Genomic DNA, 21598 nt, shown 5'->3' with positions numbered 1-21598 from the left:
ATGTAGCTGCCTCATCATAATTCTAATTATATGCATTTTTATAATAAGGCCATCCCCAATATATTAGCAGGTCCAATCTTTTCACAATGAACAAACTTATACTAAAATTAAACCAAACTGCATAGTATACAATAGAGGGAAAAGGCAAACAGAAAAGGAGAAAGAATAAAGATGGTAAGGAGGCTCTATAAAATATGGAATAGTATTTGAACCAACTCTAAAAAATACATTTTAAAAACTACCTTGTAACCACTAATGCTGGGATAAATACAGATTATCAACATTGACCTGTCAGATTTAATAATATTCTAAAAAGTACTGTTTTAAAAATATAATTTCGAATAGTATTCAACATTGACAATCTATGTAGAAAATATACTACAGTCTGCTTAAGGTCAAAGAAACACGTATTTAATTGTACGTGATTAATAATTTGTACAAAATTATTAGGTGATCTGAATTCATATTAAATTGTAAAACTGCAGAATACAACATGTTTGGCTTATACCAACTGAAATGTTATACAATTAACAAAATGCCTTTTTTAATAGCAAAGAGCACTATTTTTTAAAAAAATATTACATGTTGAACAAAAGAAGTTCTGAGAGATAATCTGATTGGAAATTACATCTGATCACTTAAACAGACTCTTCCTATCTTCTGATAGGAAAGCAGTGCTTCAGCATTTAAAAAACTTTACATCTGCAACTGATTTCATTCCATCAGTCAAAAGATGCATTTATACTGCCACCATTACATTTTCAGAAGAGTTTAAAGATTCTATTTTTTTCCTTTTTCTCCCCAAAGCCCCCCGGTACATAGTTGTATATTCTTAGTTGTGGGTCCTTCTAGTTGTGGCATGTGGGATGCTGCCTCAGCGCGGTTTGATGAGCAGTGCCATGTCTGCGCCCAGGATTCGAACCAACAAAACACTGAGCCGCTTGCAGTGGAGCGTGCGAACTTAACCACTCAGCCATGGGGCCAGCCCCCCTTCAGAAGAGTTTAAATTACAAAACTTGAGAGAGCTTAAAAGCAATTCTTAATCTAACCATTCTGATCTTGATGGCACTGTTCAAAATAACTTAGGACACTTAATAGAAGAGAAATCCTGCAACAAAATGGATAACAATTGTTCTTAAATCACATTATTTTAAATTTCCTTTCACATATCAAATGTACCAACCTGCGGGTTCGAGCATTTTATCTCAAGTGACTCCAGGTCAACATGGAGGCAAACAACAAATGAATGTCTTGTATCAGGTCCTGTAGCAAGTAGTTTTTGAGAGGTAACAGCTAGTGTAGAGGTGCAACCCATAGGTTCCACTAGGCAAAGTGTCACCTGTTTTCCAAAAAGGGTATATACGCTGAAATGATGCAAGCTGACAGTCCAAGGAAAAGCATCACCTGATGAAGGGAATGAAGAGGGTAGGAAAGCACAGATATAAAGATTCAGTTCATTGTCACTTGATACTAAGTTGTCTATTGTCTAAATTTGAAATATAAAACATTTAATATGGCATCATAAAAAGTGAAGATAGTATCCCAGAGACCAATGTGCTAAAAAATTTACATACTACTTAAAAGTTATCTTTTAAAAATGTTTATATTTGTGTTTATTATAATATACTACTATATCAATAATTATGTATATTATAAAAATACAGAAATAGAAATTAAGGAAATGACATAAAATATAAATAGAAGTTCTAGCTTTCTCTTCCCGTACTCTAGTGGGTTGTGCTGTGCAACTGCTGGGGATGTGTGCAGTATACCTTGCAGACCATAGAAAATGTGTTAAATTAGGAAAATGCAACAATCTTTGTATGGACTGAAGGTGACCACAAATCTGAGTGAAGAATGAGACAGGAAAAGAATAAACAATCTACTATGGTCTGTTGGACCACCTGCACCAGAATCCTGTGAGTACTTATCTAAAATACAGATTCTTGGTTTCTACTCCAGAACTACTTAATCTGAACCTCTGGTGGTAAAACCCAGGATGCATTTCGGTCTTCCCTTGGTGATTCCTATGTATAATATGTTATTTTCAAATAAGTATACTTGATTAAAACAATCACTCATAAATTTCAGGATTAAAAGCAATATTCTTTTCCTCCTTTTATAAATTTATTAGAGATGAATTCATTAATATAAATTTATGAGCTAAAACCATCTTATGTTTTGTGGCTATCGATAAAGTACTTTGCGAAATAATTTTTAAAACCATACTCCATATTACAATACAGCAAACATTTACTATTGGGAAGCCAATTTGATGGAAAATATGTTCCTATGACTTACATTTTGACTTTGCAACTCTAGTAGCAGTTATCAGTATAGACTGTATAGTATCAACTCCTTTTTAAGTAAGTTTTTTTTAAGTTCTTTTTAAGTAAGCTACTTTTTAAGTAACTCAATTATTTTAAAACAAATGAAAATATTTATTTATTTTCTAATTAGAGAGGTACTAGTACCTTACTGAAGATAATTCAGAAAACGTAACATACGAAAAGGTCAAAACCAGTCATAATCTACCTTTCACCCTGCCACTCGCGATAATAAGCATTATACGTTGAAGTCTTTTTTTTTCCCCCTGTAGTTTTGGACATGCCCTCACAGAATCAGAACCAGGATCACATTGTACTTTTAGCTTCACATTATTTTTCAGGAACAAAAAAAATATCAAATAAATTACTAAGTGGGTCATACTACAAATATATATATTAAAGAAATCTAAAAATGCATTTGAATTGTGAATGGTGATACTTAGTGGGTACAAGGTAGAGTATCATAAATTCCAAAATTCAAAATGTCTTGACCAAATATAGTTAATAAAATCAAAACAGAAACTTTGAAATTGAGACGTGAATAATAGAATCAATCTAGCTACATAGTAGTCCACAATAACTTGACTGGAAACAATGAAAACTGCGTAATTATATGTGGTCAGCATTGTGGTACTCTGTCTGTTTTAAGACAAAATATTTTGCCCCCAAGAAAGAATGACAAACTTTAAATCATCTGTAACTAATTCTAAGATTATTTTTAAACCTACACAAAGTTCCATGCTATTTACAAAACAAAGGCTTTGCCAAATTGGTCTTAAAATATTTTGGAATGATTTCAGGTTACATATTTTAAAACTGGTAGTGAGCTATATACATAGTTCTGCAAATTTTATGTTATCCAAGAAATGCTAAATGGTGGTTAGGCTGGATGAAGAGCACCAGATTTAAATTTGTTAAATTAAAAAAAAAATCACAAATAATGTTGGTACTATCTCAGATACGTGTCTCTGCTGCTTCTTTGTAATCAGACCAACAAATTGAAATTGGGTATATCATATTCTAAGTGTTGAAAAGAACCTCTTAAGGTAATATTTTATGTCCATTTACTTAGCATGCAGACTGTTTTAAAAAGCACATTCTACCTAGAAGACAAGATCTTAACAAGTAATGACAAAAATTCTCAGAATTAATCATTATGAAAAAAATTACCAAAACACAGCAAATCATTAACTACATGCTCTTTTCAAGTACCTATCAACATACATGAGCTCAAAACAAAATAAAAACACCTTATCTCCTGGTAATATAATGTTCTGGGGACTTCCTAAAATATGCTCGGGCATGCATGACAGGCTAGAACAGGCTAGAACTATGTACTATTCTGAGAGCTTGAAGATTAGTATTTTTACTCTAATTGGAAAGTTCTAATGCTGTAACATGGAGTCGTTTATTTTAGAGAAACTATTTATTCCTGGCAGAATTCAGAAAGTTTCAGATTCTCTAAAGAACAAAAATAAAAACAAAGCAAGGAGACTGAGAACTCTACTTGTGAACCCTCTACACTATCGAGAGAAAAGAACATCAATAAAATAATTCTCAAGAAAATGATAACCAAACACTGCTGTAACTCAGATGAAATAATGTGCAACAGAGCAAATATGACAGAGCTTTGAGACAAAATGAGCAAATAAAGAAAATTCAGTAAGACTATGCTGCATGTGTCAACAACGGAGGGAGGGACTTCATTAGCTAATATTAACTCACAACTGAGTGAAATTTTAAAAAATGTATAGTGTGGATTTCCTTACATGTTACTGATTTTGTACAACACTAGAAGCAGAACATAAAGCACTGGTCAATATTGGAGATACTGTCCCTCAGTTTTCTTTGCCTTTATAGCCTTAGTCATTAAATGTCTTTAGAAACAAACAAAAAAGTGCCTTTCTCTTCTCACTAATATTTTCCCCTCATGTTCCACAATCCAGTATGACTCAGGCAGGGTTTTATTTCAAATACGAATTAGTGTAACCAGGAATATTTTACTACCTATTACAAGAGTTAACACTTTGAGACAGATATACTGTATTCTACAAATACAAATGACCCAAAATTGCTGACATTGTTTCCCCAAACCACTCAGCACTTAATTGATTTAAAGACAGCTAAGATAAAGGGTTCTTTAATTCTAAGTGATATTAATTAAGTAATGGGTACTTTCAAGGAATTAAGGCATTCAAAATAATGTAAAGTGTAATCAATTTTCCTGACAGCTGAAATGCCTAAAAGAGAGGAAAATGAAAATGAGCAACCTATAGTTTTATTTGCTCTGTAACCACAATTCTACATTTGGAACAAAATACTGCTTTGTGTTAGGAAATGTGAAATGTATTGCATGTATAAAACTTAGCAATTGTGACAAAAATAATGGATAATTGATTTCAAACTTGTGAAGTATTTTCTTCACATCTAGAAACATAAGTATTTACTGCTAAAACTACTGTTCACTTCTGAAAGTTATTACTGGTTTAATCATAACTTAATCATCAAAATTTCATTATTGCATAAAGAAATATAAGCTAGTTTTTAAGATTCTCTGAAACTTATTATTTCAATTATAAACAATGCAAAACTAGAACATTTATTGCTTTAAAAACTAGAAGGGACCTCAAAGAATAGCACTATCCTTCAAGGAATTAAGGTATTAATAACCACTTTACACTTTTGAAAGAGATGTCAATATTATAACAATGCAGGACTTATTTAGGGTCATATGGTCAGCTAGCAAGAAACACTTTTGGTTTCTATAGGTTGTCTTAGGACTATTACAATTCCACATATTTTTTAAAGGAACTTCCCATTAATTAGTATCACTCCTCACCTTGCCTAAGCTATTATATAAAACTTCTACACAATTAAGAAAACCTTATCATAACCAGGAGGAGGGAGAGCGAAAGGGGTAAAGGGCACATATATATGGTGACGGATGGAGACTAGACTATTGGTGGTGAACATAAGCAGTCTATACAGAAGTTGAAATATAATGTTGTACACCTGATATTTACATGTTATAAACCAACGTGACATCAATAAAAAAATTAAATTAAATTAAAAAGAAAACATTATCATAAAAATACTTCTTGTTTTCACAGCTCAGTGATATATGAGTTATAACTAGGAAAAGAAAACATAGGGTATTTTAAATATTTCTATTTACAAATGCTGTTTGTTTTTGTTTTTTGATTATGTACCTTAGCTTTTTCTTAAATAACTGAACAGCAAAATTGTCCCTTGTTAAGCTATGTAATTGAATATGTATTTTATAAACATGTCAAACTTTAATAACAGATAAAAAACATGCTTAAGACCTAATCCCTTTCCAAAACAATTTCAGCTATACACATTACATTTATAACAGCAATAAAAATACTTACAAATGTTTGCTACAAAAACATCCTACATATTAAATAGATTTAATCATTTTTCTTAAATGCATTTTTAACATGCTGCATTCTCTATGCAACACAGTACATCTACTCATTTTAGTCAATTTGAGTCAACTCTATTACCTTCCAAGATTTCTAACAAAAGAATTGTTTATAGCTGTTCAATGAAACTCAGGATTAACTAATGACATAAAAGCTTTGCAATGTTAATTCTCCTAATAAATGAGTATTCTTTAGGAATAAAAGATATACATTTGTACATTCATTTTATATTACTGACAGACTATACTAATTTACTTAAGTTTATAAATTAATTTGTTGAGTGCATCAGAACACTATGACACTGCCTGGTACAGAAAAATGAGCCTGGATTTTGCATCAGGTAGATCTGGGTGAAAAGTGTAGCTTTACCTGTTCTTTAGTGTTAGGGGAGAAATGCTTATTCCTAAATCCTCTGCTTTTCCACATGAAGTCTTTAGCCATTTCAGGCCTTTTCTGTCAGCAAGAATTAAGTGGAATATTTCATTATGGTGAAAGAACCAACTTAGTGACAAAACGAAAAAGATAGGAACAAAGAGTAAAGCAAAAAGTAAAAAGTAAAGCTGTGATGAGTTTCATTTTTTCATTATTTGGTTTTATTACTTAAAGAAGATTTTTGAAAGGTAGGAAGTTCATGGATGGCCCTAGGGCTCTTTCAGTTCATGAAACTATTCCAAATTCTAAATGAAGGAGTTTGAATTAATGAATTCTACTTCCTGAAAACCTCATCTAGATGGGAATTGGATGGGAGGAAACCTGGGTTCTGGAGATCATGTCTATCTATAACTTAGGAAAAGTGTGGTTTCATGCCCTGGGGTTCAGGTGACCACTTCAAAGAATTCTAAAGCTGACAAGTGTTACCTGAAAATTAGGAATGAGCAATTAGGAATTAAGAAAAAAGCAGTTTTTGGTATTGAAGATTCCTGCTGCTCTGTAACACAAGATTCTATCCTATTATCAATGCCATATGATGGACAGTCTAGGCCAAACAGTACCTGGGCATATAAGAAAGAAGCCAGGTAATAATCTTATAGATTTGTAAGTCATCAGTGAAAAACTGATAGCTAAAACATAAGTATAGATAAGTCCAGGGGAGCTATAAATATGAACACCTACATTTAAGGAAAGGGTGGAGGAAAAGGAGCTCCCAAAGGATATTCAGAAGTGGCCATGATCCACAGAAAACAAACCAAAGAGAATGGTTATCCAGAAGTTAAGAAAGAATCTCAAGAAGGAATCAACCAACAACGCCAAGGATTAAAAGGTTTCCATTGAATTTGGCATGTAAGAGGTGTGTTTTGTAACTTAATATGATGAAAAGAAATGTTAGCCTTTTTATATGTCAACAAGGGGTTACATAAAGAGGTTATAATTGATGAAGCAAGCTCCTTAAAAACACAGTACACAGCATAGAGTATATATTCAATATATATTTGTTTTATGAAGGTAGGAAGGAAGGGAGGAAGGAAGATGAATGAATGAATAGTAAAATGGCTGGGTCCTAAGCACTGGAAGCAGAATAAAGACTACTTCCATTAAGGTAGATTCATTTGTTCAACAAATATTTACTAAGATAAAAACTATGCTAGAGATTATTCTAGGAACTAGGGATAGAACAGTAAATAATATTAACTCACTGTTCTCAAGGACCTTGCATTTTAGTTGTGGAAAGAAATAAATTAATAATTAAATGATATATAGTATGTTCAAAGTGCACTGAACAACAATTAAGCAGGGTAATGGAACAGGTGATACTATCATTTTAAGAGAGATAGTCCAGTAAAGCCCTTCTGATAAAATTATAGTCTGCAGAGCCATAAGCCATGAGGCTATTAGGAAGAAAAGTGTTCTAGAAGGGCAAGAGTAAGCACAAAGGTCCTGCAGTGGGAACATGCTTGGATGGGACATTGTCAATGCCTTGTGAAAGTAATAAGGAGGTTGTATGTTGAGTAGAAGAAATAACAGATAACCTTGAGGAAAGAGATGCAAGTTTATAATAGCTATTATGAATTGAAAGACATCAAAGGAATTATAAAAAGCTTATAAAATTACCAATGAGGCCAGAAGTAATTTTTTCCAAAAAATTGTCAGAAACTTCAGAGAAGCTCAGATGTCAAATAGTTGGAATGATCCAAGACTGCATTTCATTCCCAGAAATTGAGAACCCATGAGAGTATGTAACTATACATTTGTCTTATTAATTATACACAGACTGTGTACTAGACAGTGATTAAAACTCTAAGTGCCCTCCACACTCAGAGTCTTCTTCTGTAAAAAGCAGTCATTGGTAATTCTCTTTGCATAAGTCACAATGCATTGTGTTGTCTGACTCTTAATGGGGCCAAAATAAGGAGATAATGAAATGCAACCACCTCCAGGCTAAATACGAAGAAAATTAGTAGCCTATGAAGTGGCTTGACAAAAGAAGAGAACCTGGGAGTTAGGACTAAGATGGCGGCATGAGTAGTCTTCTTTGTCTCTCCCCATTCGAATCTACAACTAATTGGACATTCATCGCTTCACAAAGGATATCCATATAGCATCTCAGGATGCCTGAGAGACCCGTGCTACTATACATCGGAAGGCGGACGGACTTCACCCTGGGAAGAGGTGGAGATAGGTGAAAACTCTCCAACCCCCACCCCTGAACAGCCTAGTACTTGCAAGTGGCTTTCTTCCAGCGGACGCCCCCAGAACATCGCCACACACCAAGGGCAGGAGGGTGCGCACCCAGAGGAGCGACGGTGGAAACAGGTGACAACAGCCCTACCTAAGCCCCCTGGGATTACACCTAAGCCCAGGGGGAAACTCCACAGCTCCACACCAGAGGCGGCAGGGAAAACCTCTACTCGCCATTAGCGGAGAGGCTCCTCCCAGCATCCACAATGCCGGGAGGCTCCCGGAGAGAATCCCGAATGGGGCAGCAGCCCGCCAGCTGCCGCCGCTGGCCTCACAAACTGTGGCTGTCGTCCAGGGGGTTTGGGGATGCCGGAGATCTCCTGGGAGAGGATTGGGGCTGGGTGGAGTTCCAGCAGCCGGCTCTGCAGCCCAGGGTGAATCTTCAGGCTTCCGTCCCGGCAGCAGGCAAAGCCTCTACCCGCCATTAGCAGAGAGGCCTTTCCCAGCATCCACAATGCCAGGAGGCTCCCGGAGTGAATCCCAAATGGGGCAGCAGCCCGCCAGCTGCCGCCACTAGTCCCCCAGACTGCAGCTGTCACCCGGTCAGGGCACGGGGCTACCAGAGAGCTCCTGGGAGAGGACTGGGGCTGGGTGGAGTTCCAGCGGATGGCTCCGTGGCCCAGGGGGAAACTTCAGGCTTCCATCCTGGCAGCAGGCAAAGCCTCTACCCGCCATTAGCGGAGAGGCCCCACCCAGCATCCACAACACAGGGAGGCTCCTGGAGAGAATCTCGAATGGGGCAGCAGCCCACCAGCTGCTGCCGCCGGTCTCACAGACTGTGGCCGTCACCTGGTCAGGGCACGGGGCTACCGGAGATCTCCTGGGAGAGGACTGGGGCTGGGTGGAGTTACAGCGGCCAGATCCGCGGCCCAGGGGGAAACTTCAGGCTTCCATCCCGGAAGCAGGCAAGGCCTCTACCTGCCATTAGCGTAGAGGCCCCGCCCAGCATTCAGAACACCAGGAGGGTCCCAAAGAGGAGAATCCCAGGCAGGGCAGCAGCCGGCCAGCTGCCACTGAGCTCACAGTCTCCGGCTGTCCCCCAGACAGGGCAAGGGGCTCCCACAGATCCTGGGGGAGAGGACTGGGGCCGAGTGGAGTTCCAGCAGCCAAGCTCCATGGCCCAGGGGGAAACTCTACAGTCTCACAGCAGCCTCAGCGATAGCCTCTGCACAGCACTAGTAGAGAGCCCCCGCCCGGCAACCACCAGGCTGGAAGACCCTGGGACAAAAGTAGCATAGCTAGGTGAGGTAACCACAGACTGCAGAAGATGCCCATAGCTCTGCTGTGACCTATAGTGGACAAGTGAGATTTTGTGGGTGCCGACTGTGACAGAACTGCAAATATAGGTGATCCTGCCCATGGCTGCTGGGAAAGCCTATGATACTGCTGCAGACCCTAAGGAGGGAGCACGTCTAGCTGGTCTGCAAAAGTAGGCATCAGCAGCCTGAAGCCCCCTTGTGACTGCGCCCACAGCTGAAGAGGGACCCCACAGGACCACTGTGACTACGAGGAGGGACCCAGGCCCAGTTAGCAACAGCTCATAGGGTTCTTGGTCAGTGCAGTATAAACAGCTGTTCCCCCACCAGACCAGTAGAAACAAGTGGAAGCAGTAACTAAACTCTATTTCTATGCGGAGGCACAAATATACACCATCAAGCAATATGAAAAAATATATTAAATCTCCAGAACAGAAGGAAAATGACAAATACCCAGAAAATAATCCCAAAGACAATGAAATATATAACCTAAATGACGATGAATTCAAAACAGCCACCATTAAAAAACTCAATGAGTTGAAAGAGAATTCAGCTAGACAACTCAACGAGTTCAGGAGCTATGTCACAAAAGAGTGTGATACCATAAAGAAGAACCAAACAGAAATACTGGAAATGAAGAACACAATAGAGAAGATTAAGAAAAATCTAGACGCACTGAACAGTAGGGCTGAGAATATGGAGGAAAGAATTAGCAATTTGGAAGACAGGAATATAGAAATGCTGCAGGCAGAGGAGGAGAGAGAACTAAGACTAAAAAGAAATGAAGAAACCCTCCGAGAATTATCTGACTCAATTAGGAAATGCAACATAAGGATTATAGGTATACCAGAGGGAGAAGAGAAGGAGAAGGAGGCAGAAAGCCTGTTCAAAGAAATAATGGCTGAGAACTTCCCACACCTGGGGAGAGAGATGGAACTTCATGTGACAGAAGCCAATAGATCTCCAAACTTTATCAATGGAAGAAGACCAACCACAAGGCATATAGTAGTGAAGCTAGCAAAGGTCATCGACAAGGAGAAAATACTAAGGGCAGCCAGGGAGAAGAAAATAGCCTACAAAGGAACCCCCATAAGGCTATCAGCAGATTTCTCAGCAGAAACTTTACAGGCTAGAAGAGAGTGGAATGATATATTCAAACCTCTGAAGGACAAAACCCTGCAGCCAACAATACTCTACCCAGCAAAAATATCACTTAAATACGATTGAGAAATAAAAACTTTCCCAGCTAAGCAAAAATTAAGGGAGTTCATTGCCATAAAACCTCCTCTTGAAGACATGCTCAGGAAAATCCTCATACCTGAAAAATAAAAAAAATAAAAAAAAAAGCAAAGGGGCTACAAAACCAAGAGCAAAGTAGATAAAGAGAAGGACAATAACAGAAAGTAGCAGCTCTCCATCAGAACAGGTTAGCAAAAGTCAAATAAAACATTAAAGATTAAAGGAAGAGAAACACCAAGAATAAATATAACCCTGTCATTTGAACCACAAACTCACAACACAAGAAGGGAAAAAAAAAAAAATCTGACAGTAACAACCTAGAAGGGGAAGAGAAAAGGAATAGAAGGTTTTAATTTAAGGAAATAAGAGGCTATCAGAAAACAGACTATCTCATCTATGAGATGTTCTATACTAACCATATGGTAACCACTAAACAAATAACAAGAATAAAGACAAAAATTACAAATAAGAAGACACCCAGTACAGAAATTTACATGCCTGAATTAGTAATCCAAAAACCAAGGGACGAGAAACAAAAGAAATGCAAGAGAACCGGAAAACAAGAGATAAAATGACAGCGGTAGGCCCCCACATTTCAATAATCACTCTAAACATGAATGGATTGAACTCTCCAATCAAAAGAAACAGAGTGGCAGGATGGATCAAAGAAGAAGACCCAATAATATGCTGGCTCCAGGAAACACACCTCAGCCCCAAAGACAAACACAGACTCAGAGTGAAGGGATGGAAGACAATACTCCAAGCTAATAATGAACAAAAGAAAGCAGGTGTCACTATACTAATATCAAAGTAGACTTCAAAGTAAAACAGATAAAGAAAGACAAAGAGGGACAGTACATAATGATAAAAGGGACACTCCACCAAGATGACATAACACTTATAAATATATACGCACCCAACACAGGAGCAGCAGAATTTGTAAAGCAACTCTTAACAGAACTAAAAGGAGACATCAACAACAATACAATAATAGCAGGGAACCTCAATACCCCATTAACACCAATGGATAGATCATCCAGACAGAAAATAAACAGGAAATTATAGAATTAAATGAAAAATTAGACCAGATGGACTTAATAGATAATATATAGAACACTTCATCCAAAAACAGCAGGTTACACATTCTTCTCAAGGGCACATGGAACATTCTCACGGATAGACCATATGTTGGGAAACAAAGCAAGCATCAATAAATACAAGAGAGTTGAAATAATATCAAGCATCTCTTCTGATCCTACTGCTAAGAAACTAGAAATCAACTAAAAGAATAAAGCAGGGAAAGGTGCAAAAATGTGGAGACTAAACAACACGCTACGGAACAAACAATGGATTATTGAAGGAATTAAAGAAGAAATCAAATATTATCTGGAGACAAATGAAAATGAAAACACGCCATACCAACTCCTTTGGGATGCAGCAAAAGCAGTCCCAAGAGGGAAATTCATTGCAATACAGGCTCACCTCATTAAACAAGAAAAATCTCACATAAGCAACCACAAACAACACCTAACAGAATTAGGAAAAAGAAGAACAAACAAAGCCCAAAGTCAGTAGAAGGAGAGAAATAATAAAAATTCGAGCAGAAATAAATGATACTGAAACAAAAAAGACAGTAGAATGGATCAACGAAACAAAGAGTTGATTCTTTGAAAAAATTAACAAAATTGACAAACCCTTAGCCAGACTCACTAAGAAAAGAAGAGAGAAATCTCAAATAAATAAAATTAGGAATCAGAGAGGAGAAATCACAGCCGATACCAAAGAAATACAAGGGATCATAAGAGAATACTACGAAAAACTATATGCCAACAAACTGAACAACCTAGAAGAAATGGACAAATTCCTAGACTCTTACAACCTCCCCAAAGTGAATCAGGAAGAAATTGAGAATCTGAATAGCCCAATCACAAGTAAAGAAATAGAAACAGTAATCAAAAACCTCCCCTAAAATAAGAGTCCAGGACCAGATGGTTTCTCTGGAGAATTCTACCAAACATTCAAAGAAGATTTAATACCTATCCTTCTCAAACTATTCCAGAAAATTGAGGAAGATGGAGCACTCCCTAACACATTCTATGAAGCCAACATCACTCTGATCCCCAAACCTGACAAGGACAACATAAAGAAGGAAAACTACACGCCAATATCACTGATGAACATAGATGCAAAAATCCTCAACAAAATTCTGGCAAACCGAATACAGCAATACATCAAAAAGATTATACACTATGATCAAGTGGGATTTATACCAGGGACACAGGGATGGTTCAACATTCGCGAATCAATCAACGTGATACACTACCTTCACAAAATGAGAAACAAAAACCAAATGATCATCTCAACAGATGCAGAGAAAGCATTCGACAAGATCCAACAGCCATTTATGATAAAAACCCTCAATAAAATGGGTATAGAAGGAAAGTACCTCAACATATTAAAGGCCATATATGACAAACCCACAGCCAACAACATACTCAATGGACAAAAACTGAAAGCCATCCCTCTGAGAACAGGAAAAGGCAAGGGTGCCCACTTTCACCACTCCTATTCAACATACTACTGGAGGTGTTGGCCAGAGCAATTCAGCAAGAAAAAGAAATAAAAGGAATCCAAATAGGCAATGAAAGTAAAACTCTCACTGTTTGCACACGACATGATCTTATATATAGAAAACCCCAAAGAATCCATAGGAAAACTATTAGAAACAATCAACAGCTATAGCAAAGTTGCAGGATATAAAATCAACACACATAAATCAGTAGCATTTCTATACACTAATAATAAACTAACAGAAAAAGAACTCAAGAACTCAATCCCATTCACAATCGCAACAAAATGAATAAAATATGTTGGGATAAATTTAACCAAGGAAGTGAAAGATTTATACAATGAAAACTACAAGACTTTCTTGAAAGAAATTGATGACGACATAAAGAGATAGAAAGACATTCCATGTACATGGATTGGAAGAATAAACATAGTTAAAATGTCCATACTACCTAAAGCAATCTACAAAATCAGCGCTATCCCAATCAGAATCCCAATGACATTCTTTACAGAAATTGAACAAAGAATCCTAAAATTCATATGGGGCAACAAAAGACCGCGAATTGCTAAAGCAATCCTGTGTAAGAAAAACAAAGCCGGAGGCATCACAATCCCTGATTTCAAAACATATTACAAAGCTACAGTGATCAAAACAGCATGGGACTGGTATAAAAACAGGTGCACAGATCAATGGAACAGAATCGAAAGCCCAGAAATAAAACCACACATCTATGGACAGCTAATCTTCGACAAAGGAGCAGAGGGCCTACAATGGAGAAAAGAAAGTCTCTTTAACAAATGGTGCTGGGAAAACTGGACAGCCACATGTAAAAGATTGAAAATTGACCATTCTTTTTCACCATTCACAAAAATAAACTCAAAATGGATCAAAGACCTAAAGATTAGGCTGAAACAATAAATCTTCTAGAAGAGAATATAGGCAGTACACTCTTTGACATCAGTTTCCAAAGAATCTTTTTGGACACCATAACTCCTCAGATGAGGGAAACAATAGAAATAATAAACAAATAGGACTTCATCAGACTAAAGAGCTTCTTCAAGGCAAGGGAAAACAGGATTGAAACAAAAAAACAGCTCACGAATTGGGAAAAAATATTTACAAGCTACTTATCCGACAAAGGGTTAATCTCCATAATATATAAAGAGCTGACACAGCTCAACAACAGAAAACCAAACAACTCGATCAAAAAATGAGCAGAGGACATGAACAGACATTTCTCCAAAGAAGATATAAGGATGGCCAATGGAAACATGAAAAGATGCTCATCATCACTAACCATTAGGGAAATGCAAATCAAAACTACACTAAGATATCACCTTACACTCAAAATATCCAAAACCAAGAGTGACAAATGTTGGAGAGGTTGTGGAGAAAAAGGAACCCTCATACACTGTTGGTGAGAATGCAAACTGGTACAGCCACTATGGAAAACAGTATGGAGGTTTCTCAAAAAGTTAAAAATAGAAATTCCATATGACCCAGCCATCCCACTACTGGGTATCTATCCTAAGAACCAGAAATCAGCAATTCCAAGAGTCCCATGCACCCCTATGTTCATCGCAGCATTATTTACAATAGCCAAGATGTGGAAGCAACCTAAGTGCCCAGCAACTGATGATTGGATAAAGAAGATATGGTATATACACACAATGGAATACTACTCAGCCATAAAAAGGACAAAATCGTCCCATTCGTATCAACATGGATGGACCTTGAGGGTATTATGTTAAGTGAAATAAGCCAGACAGAGAAAGACGAACTCTGTATGACTCCACTCATAGGTGGTAGTTAACATATAGACAAGGAGAACTGATCGGTGGTTACGACGGAAAAGGGGGGTTAGGGGGAGGGCACAAAGGGTGAAGTGGTGTTCTCACAACATGACTAACAATAATGTACAACTGAAATCTCACAAGGTTGTAATCTATCACAACCTTAATTAAAAAAAAAAAAAAAGGAAGATAACCTGAGTGAGATTTGCAGTTATAGTCAAATGAGCAGGTTAACGAATCCCCTTCCCAAAAATAAACCATAAAGCTGGGCATAGTTGATTTAAAAAACAAAACAAAATATTTCAGCACTGTGTAAACCAAAGAAGGGAATACAACCATCTAAAAACCATTTATGCTTAAAAAACTACTGAACTTTGGGTAAGAAGAGTTAGAGTCTGTGATATTCTTACATGAGGCCACACCTATCTTCTCAAGAGATTGCTCAGTATGGAGGTTCTAACAGGGCAAGGAAGATCACAAGGACTGGAAGCATTGCTGCCATGGTCATAGAAAAGTCACTTGTGTGATGAACAACAACCACATCAGCAGTGCTGTCAGTGAAATGATGATCTCAGCTTGGTTGAACAGGAAGAGCCAACAACTCTACTAGCCTGAGATTGTGGATGTGATTGGGGCAATCATTTTTCTGACTGACATGGCACACATGCACAGGGGACGCAGAAGAACTGAGTTATCAGATACTCCTGAGTAACCTTGCGACTGCACATATGTACAGAGGATGTGTGGAAGGGCTCAGAGGAAAGTAAAAGTGTGGCAGATTTGAAAATGGCCAGAACACTGAATGCACAGTTTTATACAATAGAGATCCATCAGTAGAGGATAAAAGCCTTACTTGAAAACAACCTCTGTTCAAATTTTGGCTTAATACTAAGACAAGAAGACACAGGAGTGATACCTAAGAAGTTAGGGTTAAAAATAAAACCAAGAATAATAGGAACAAAACAAAATGGAGCAGAGACATCACTGGTCACACAGTTGGGAAGAAACAGATTTAGCCTAAGGAAGTCACCATACAAAGAAGTAAACAGGTGCTGGCCCCGTGGCCGAGTGGTTAAGTTCGTACGTTCTGCTTCGGCAGCCCAGGGTTTTGCCAGTTTGGATCCTGGGCACGAACACGGCACCACTTATCAGGCCATGCTGAGGCGGCATCCCACATGCCACAACTAGAAGGACTCACAACTAAAATATACAACTACGTACTGGGGGGATTTGAGGGGAGAAGAATGAAACAAAAAAAAGGGAGATTGGCAACAGTTGTTAGCTCAGGTGCCAATCTTAAAAAAAAAAAAAGAAGTAAACAGACATAAAAGAACAACAACCTATAGGGGGGAAAAATATATGCACTTAAAATGTTCAATATTTTAAAAAATTTAGACATATAAAGAAACAAGAAAGTGTGCTCTATTTCAGAAAAGGGAAAAACGTAGTCAATAAAAACTCTGAGTGTCCACAGATGTTGGATGCAGCACAACAAAAAACTGCAATGAAGCTATTATAAATGTATTCAAAGAATTAAAGAAAAAACCATTTTTAAAAATTAAAGGAAAGTATGATAACAATGAATCAACAATCTCATAAGAAAGAAAATTAAAAAAGAAACAAATCAAATTTTAAAGTCAAAAAGTACAATGAATGAAATGAAAAATTTAGTAGAGTAGCTCAATAGCAGAATCAACATGGCATACGAAAAAAAATCAATGAACCTGAAGACAGATCAATAAAAATTATCCAACCTGAAAAACAAAAAGAAAAACTAACAGAGACTCAGAAACTTGAAGAACAAGATCAATGTACTAACATAAATGTAATGGAAGTCCCAGAAGGAGAGGAGAGAGAAGAGCAGAAAAATATTTGAAGAAATAATGGCTGAAAAATCCCCAAATTCATAAATAATATTAATACTTACATCCAAGCAGCTTAACCAGGCTTAAAGAGAATGAATACTAACACATAAATACCTAGATACATTATAGTTGAATTGTTGAAAGCTAAAGAACAAGAGAATATCTTGAAAGCAGAAAAAGAAAACTAATTCATCACATACAGTAGAAAAGTAATATGTTTAAAAGCTAATTTTTATGTGAAATAATGGAGTTGATAAGTCAGTAGGAAAGCACATTGAAATACATGAAAGGAAAAAATAAACTATCCACAAAGAATTCTATACCCAGAAAGACTATATTCCAAATATTAAGGTAAAATAAAAACATTCTCAGATAAACAAGGGCTGAGAATTCACTGCTAGCAAAGCTGCCTTATGAGAAATATTAACATCCTACAGGTGGTAATTCAAACACACAGAAAGAAATGAAGATCACTAGATATGACAAATATTTGGGTTAATATAAAACAGTCTGTAAGTGTGTTATTTCTCATTTCTTCTCTTAAGTACTTTAAAAGGCAATTGATTATATAAAGCAATAAATATAACTGTATTGTTGGGTTATGATATATAGAGATGTAATATATGTATGAATTAGAAGGGGGTAGAGAAAAGAACTATGTTAAAACAAATTTTCTATCATTTGCCAGAATTAAGTTAGAATATATCTGACGTAGAGTGTAACAAATTTAGATGCGTAATATAATCCCTAGAGGCATCACTTACAAAATATATAACAAAAAAATCAGTAAAAGAAATGAAATGCTACACTAAAATACACATTTAAAACAAAGGACATAGTAAATGAGAAACAGAAGAATAAAAAACACAAGAGACAGAAATAGCTAATGACCAATTTAATTCAAACATATCAATATTACATGAAATATAGATACTCTGAACACTTCAGTTAAGAATAAGAGATTGTTAGACTACATAAAAAGGCAAGATTTAACTAAAGACTGTCTAAATGAGAAACACCTACATCCTAAAGACAACTATGTTTAAGTAAAAGGATAGAAAAGATATACCATAAAAACTATAACCATAAAAAGCTGGAGTAGCTATAACAAACAGATAAAAAAGATACAAAAATATAAGTATTATAGAGACAAAGAGGGACAATTCATAATGGCAACAGGGTCAACACTTTAGAAAGGTATAACAATTAAGTGTGCATATACATCTAACAACAGAGCTTCAAAACATACAGAGCAAAAACTCACAGAATTTAAAGAAAAAATAGACAACCAAACAATAATACTTGAGTATTTCAATACTCCACTTTCAATAATAGATAGAATAACTAGACAGAAAGTCAGTATGGCTATAGAAGAGGTGAATAACAATATCATCCAACTCTAAAATATATAGAATGTTGCACCTAACTATGGCAGAATACACATTCAAGCACATATGGAACATTCTTCCAAATAGATCATACACTAGACTATAAAGTAAGTCTTAATAAATTTAAAAGGATTAAAGTCATACAATCTATGTTCTAAACCACAAGGGAATTAGATTCGAAAACAGAAACAAAAAGAAATCTGTAGAATTTTCAAATATTTGGATTTAAACTATACACTTGTAAATAACCCAGGGGCCAGAGAAGAAATCATAAGGAAAATTATAAAATATTGTGAGTAAATGAAAATAAAAACATATGAAAGTCTCTGGGATGCAGTTAAAGCAGTATTTAAAGAGAAATTTATAGTATTAAATGCCTATATCATACAAGAATAAATTTCTCAAATCAGTAACTGAAATTTTTCCCTGAAGAAACTAGAAAAAAATAAGATGAAACTAAAACAAAGCAAGCAGAAAAAAAAAATAAAGATTAGGGCAAAAATTAATGAAACAAAAAGCATAAAAATAGGAAAAAAATCAATGAAACTACAAATTGGTTCGATGAATAGATCAGCAACCTGACAACACTTTAGGTAGGCTAACTTTGAATAAAGGAGAGAAGCCACAAATAGCAAAATCAGGAATGAAAGAAGGAATATTACTATCAACCCCAGCGAAATTAAAAAAGATTAAAAGGCAGTATTATGAACAACACTATACGTCCCAACAAATTAGACAACTTAGATGAATGGATAATTTTAAATTTAAGTTGACATTATTATTGGGGAGATGTTAAAGGGAACAGACTTGCAACTAGAAGATGAATAAGTTCTGGAGATCTAAAGCACAGCACAGTGATTATAATCCACAATATTGCACTGTATATCTCAAAGTTGCTAAGAGACTAGATCTGAAATATTCTTGCCACAATAAAGAAATAATTATGTGATATGTCAATTATAATTCAATAAAATAAACAAATTTCCTCTAATGAGAAGGTTACCTTGGTATCATTTGAAAATCAAATTTTTAAGATCTTAAGACAATATAAATTACATAGTTTATTTAAAAAGATGATCAGGAAAAATACGACAGCATATCAGATCTGTCATATTGGTTTTTGTTTTTAAAATAAGTGTGTGGTGGGGGATGGGAAATGCAAAATTGATTAACAGGAAATAAATAACGTAAGGTTCCTTTTCCAGCCTTTAAAAATCACAGACTCCACAGCTAAACAGCTGATGGAGCAGGCCAGATGTGAGCTACCAAGAGAATCATGTCTACAGCAACTGCATTAACTACGTTTAGGCAGTTCAACAGCTTAATTTCATGTGTAATACAGATATGATAGCTTCTATGAGATTTATTTAAAAACAACATCATCACCAAGAATAAATCTGAAGCTCTTTTCTGAGCTTCCTCTTTTCCCCAAGAAATCTCATTTACATATGTTTTAAGGTTTAAATTCAAAGGCACTGGGTAAAACTAGAAATAAACTATTGCAGTAGTACCTCCCCATCTTTCAGAACAAGTGGAAATTATGATTATCAAATTATGATATCAAAAAATCTAAAATGGAACAATACATATGAACTACTAAAATGAATCAGAATTATATGCAAAAATAGTCCTGATGTTTTTCATAGATGCTCAACAATTTTCACCTCAGTTTCTATTAAAACTCACTAAATTCAACAACAGCAAAGTTTCAATTTATAAACAATCTCAATATTCCATTTATGTCAAAATATTTTATTAAAGTTGCAGATAACTCTTTCAAAGAAGAAAAAACAAACCTCTGTTAAGCAATGTAGAAATCCATCTGCTCAGAGGTGTAAGCTGGATGTAGCAAATTATATCTGCAAGCCTCACTGTAAGTGTTTCCTAATGAAACTCAAGATGTTGATTTTGACTCAAAACCCTACACAGATTGAATCTGGCTATATTAGAGTATATTAGAGATCATCTCTCCTCTTCCATGGCAATTGAAATCAGATGACACATTTCAACAAACAGTTCCTCATTGTTAACTTTAGAAGTTCAAGTTCAGTACACAAGGAGCCTCAAATCCATCTTGCTCATCCTATTGATCACCTTTGTAATGATGGTTGGCTTTCTTTTTTCCATGTTTTTCATATCATAATGACTAGGAATTCTTTTTCAATTGTTTATGAACCTGAAGATAAGTCAAAAGTTGACCTTTTCATTTTTAAGTTTTTTCTCCTATAGTAACCAACAACTACTTACTGAATAGTATACTCTATAATTATTTAGTGAGCTCTAATTGTACCATGAATTGTGCTAGATGACAGGAATAGAACACTGAACTAGACAGATATGTTTCCTGCCCTTTTCACTCTACTAAGGGAATGTGCTGCTACACCAAAATTATTATCGGGCTAAGGGCAGTGAAAGTGATGAGTCAAGTACAGTGAGAACAGAGAACAGGGGGATGTGGCATGTGAAATACCCTGAAGCCTGAAGGATAAAAAGGAGAAGGAAGCCTAGAGAGGAGCTCAAGAAGGAGGAAGTCACATTTGTATCATATGCTAAAGCCTTGTGATAGGACAGAGCTGTGCTCGTTCAAGGAACACAGAAAAGGCTACTGGGGCTGGAGTTGGCAACAGTTAGCAGTGGGGAGAGTGGCAGAAAGTAAGGCTGGAGAGGTGGGTAGGGCCAACTCATTCAGGATCTTGCTGGTCATGTTAAGGAATATTTATTTACTTACTTACTTACTTACTTACTTTTACTTACTTACTTATTTACTTACTTTATTTATTTATTTATTTAGCTGAGGAAGATTCGCACTGAGCTAACATCCACTGCCAATTTTGCTGTTTTTGGTATGTGAGCTGCCACCACAGCATGGCCACTGACAGACAAGTGGTGTTAAGTCCATGCCTGGGAACCGAACCCAGGCCACTGAGGTACAGTGGGCTGAACTTAAACACTAGGCCACTAGGGCTGGCCCTGGTCATGTAAAGGATTTTAAAATTTACCCAAAGATTGATGGGAAGCCATGAAAGGGATTTCAGTCAA

At 36.2% G+C, this 21598-nt stretch overlaps 1 protein-coding gene across 11 annotated transcripts in view; it reads right to left on the bottom strand.

Moving 5' to 3' along the window:
- VPS13B (vacuolar protein sorting 13 homolog B) overlaps nt 1–21598 on the bottom strand; it is a 781052-nt gene that overhangs the window by 366583 nt on the left and 392871 nt on the right. For all 11 annotated transcript variants that reach the window (XR_011493286.1, XM_044743909.2, XM_044743903.2 and 8 more), the window contains one exon: nt 1184–1404. Coding sequence is in view for 10 of the 11 variants with exons in the window: in XM_044743909.2 (XP_044599844.2) it covers nt 1184–1404 (221 nt within the window). In the remaining variant the exon portion in view is untranslated. The remainder of the gene's footprint in view (nt 1–1183; nt 1405–21598) is intronic.

This window comes from Equus asinus, chromosome 12, assembly GCF_041296235.1.
Source record: "Equus asinus isolate D_3611 breed Donkey chromosome 12, EquAss-T2T_v2, whole genome shotgun sequence".
NCBI lineage: Eukaryota > Metazoa > Chordata > Mammalia > Perissodactyla > Equidae > Equus > Equus asinus.
The sequence above is the reverse complement of the archived record's forward strand: the minus strand, read 5'-3'. Positions and strand labels throughout refer to the sequence as shown.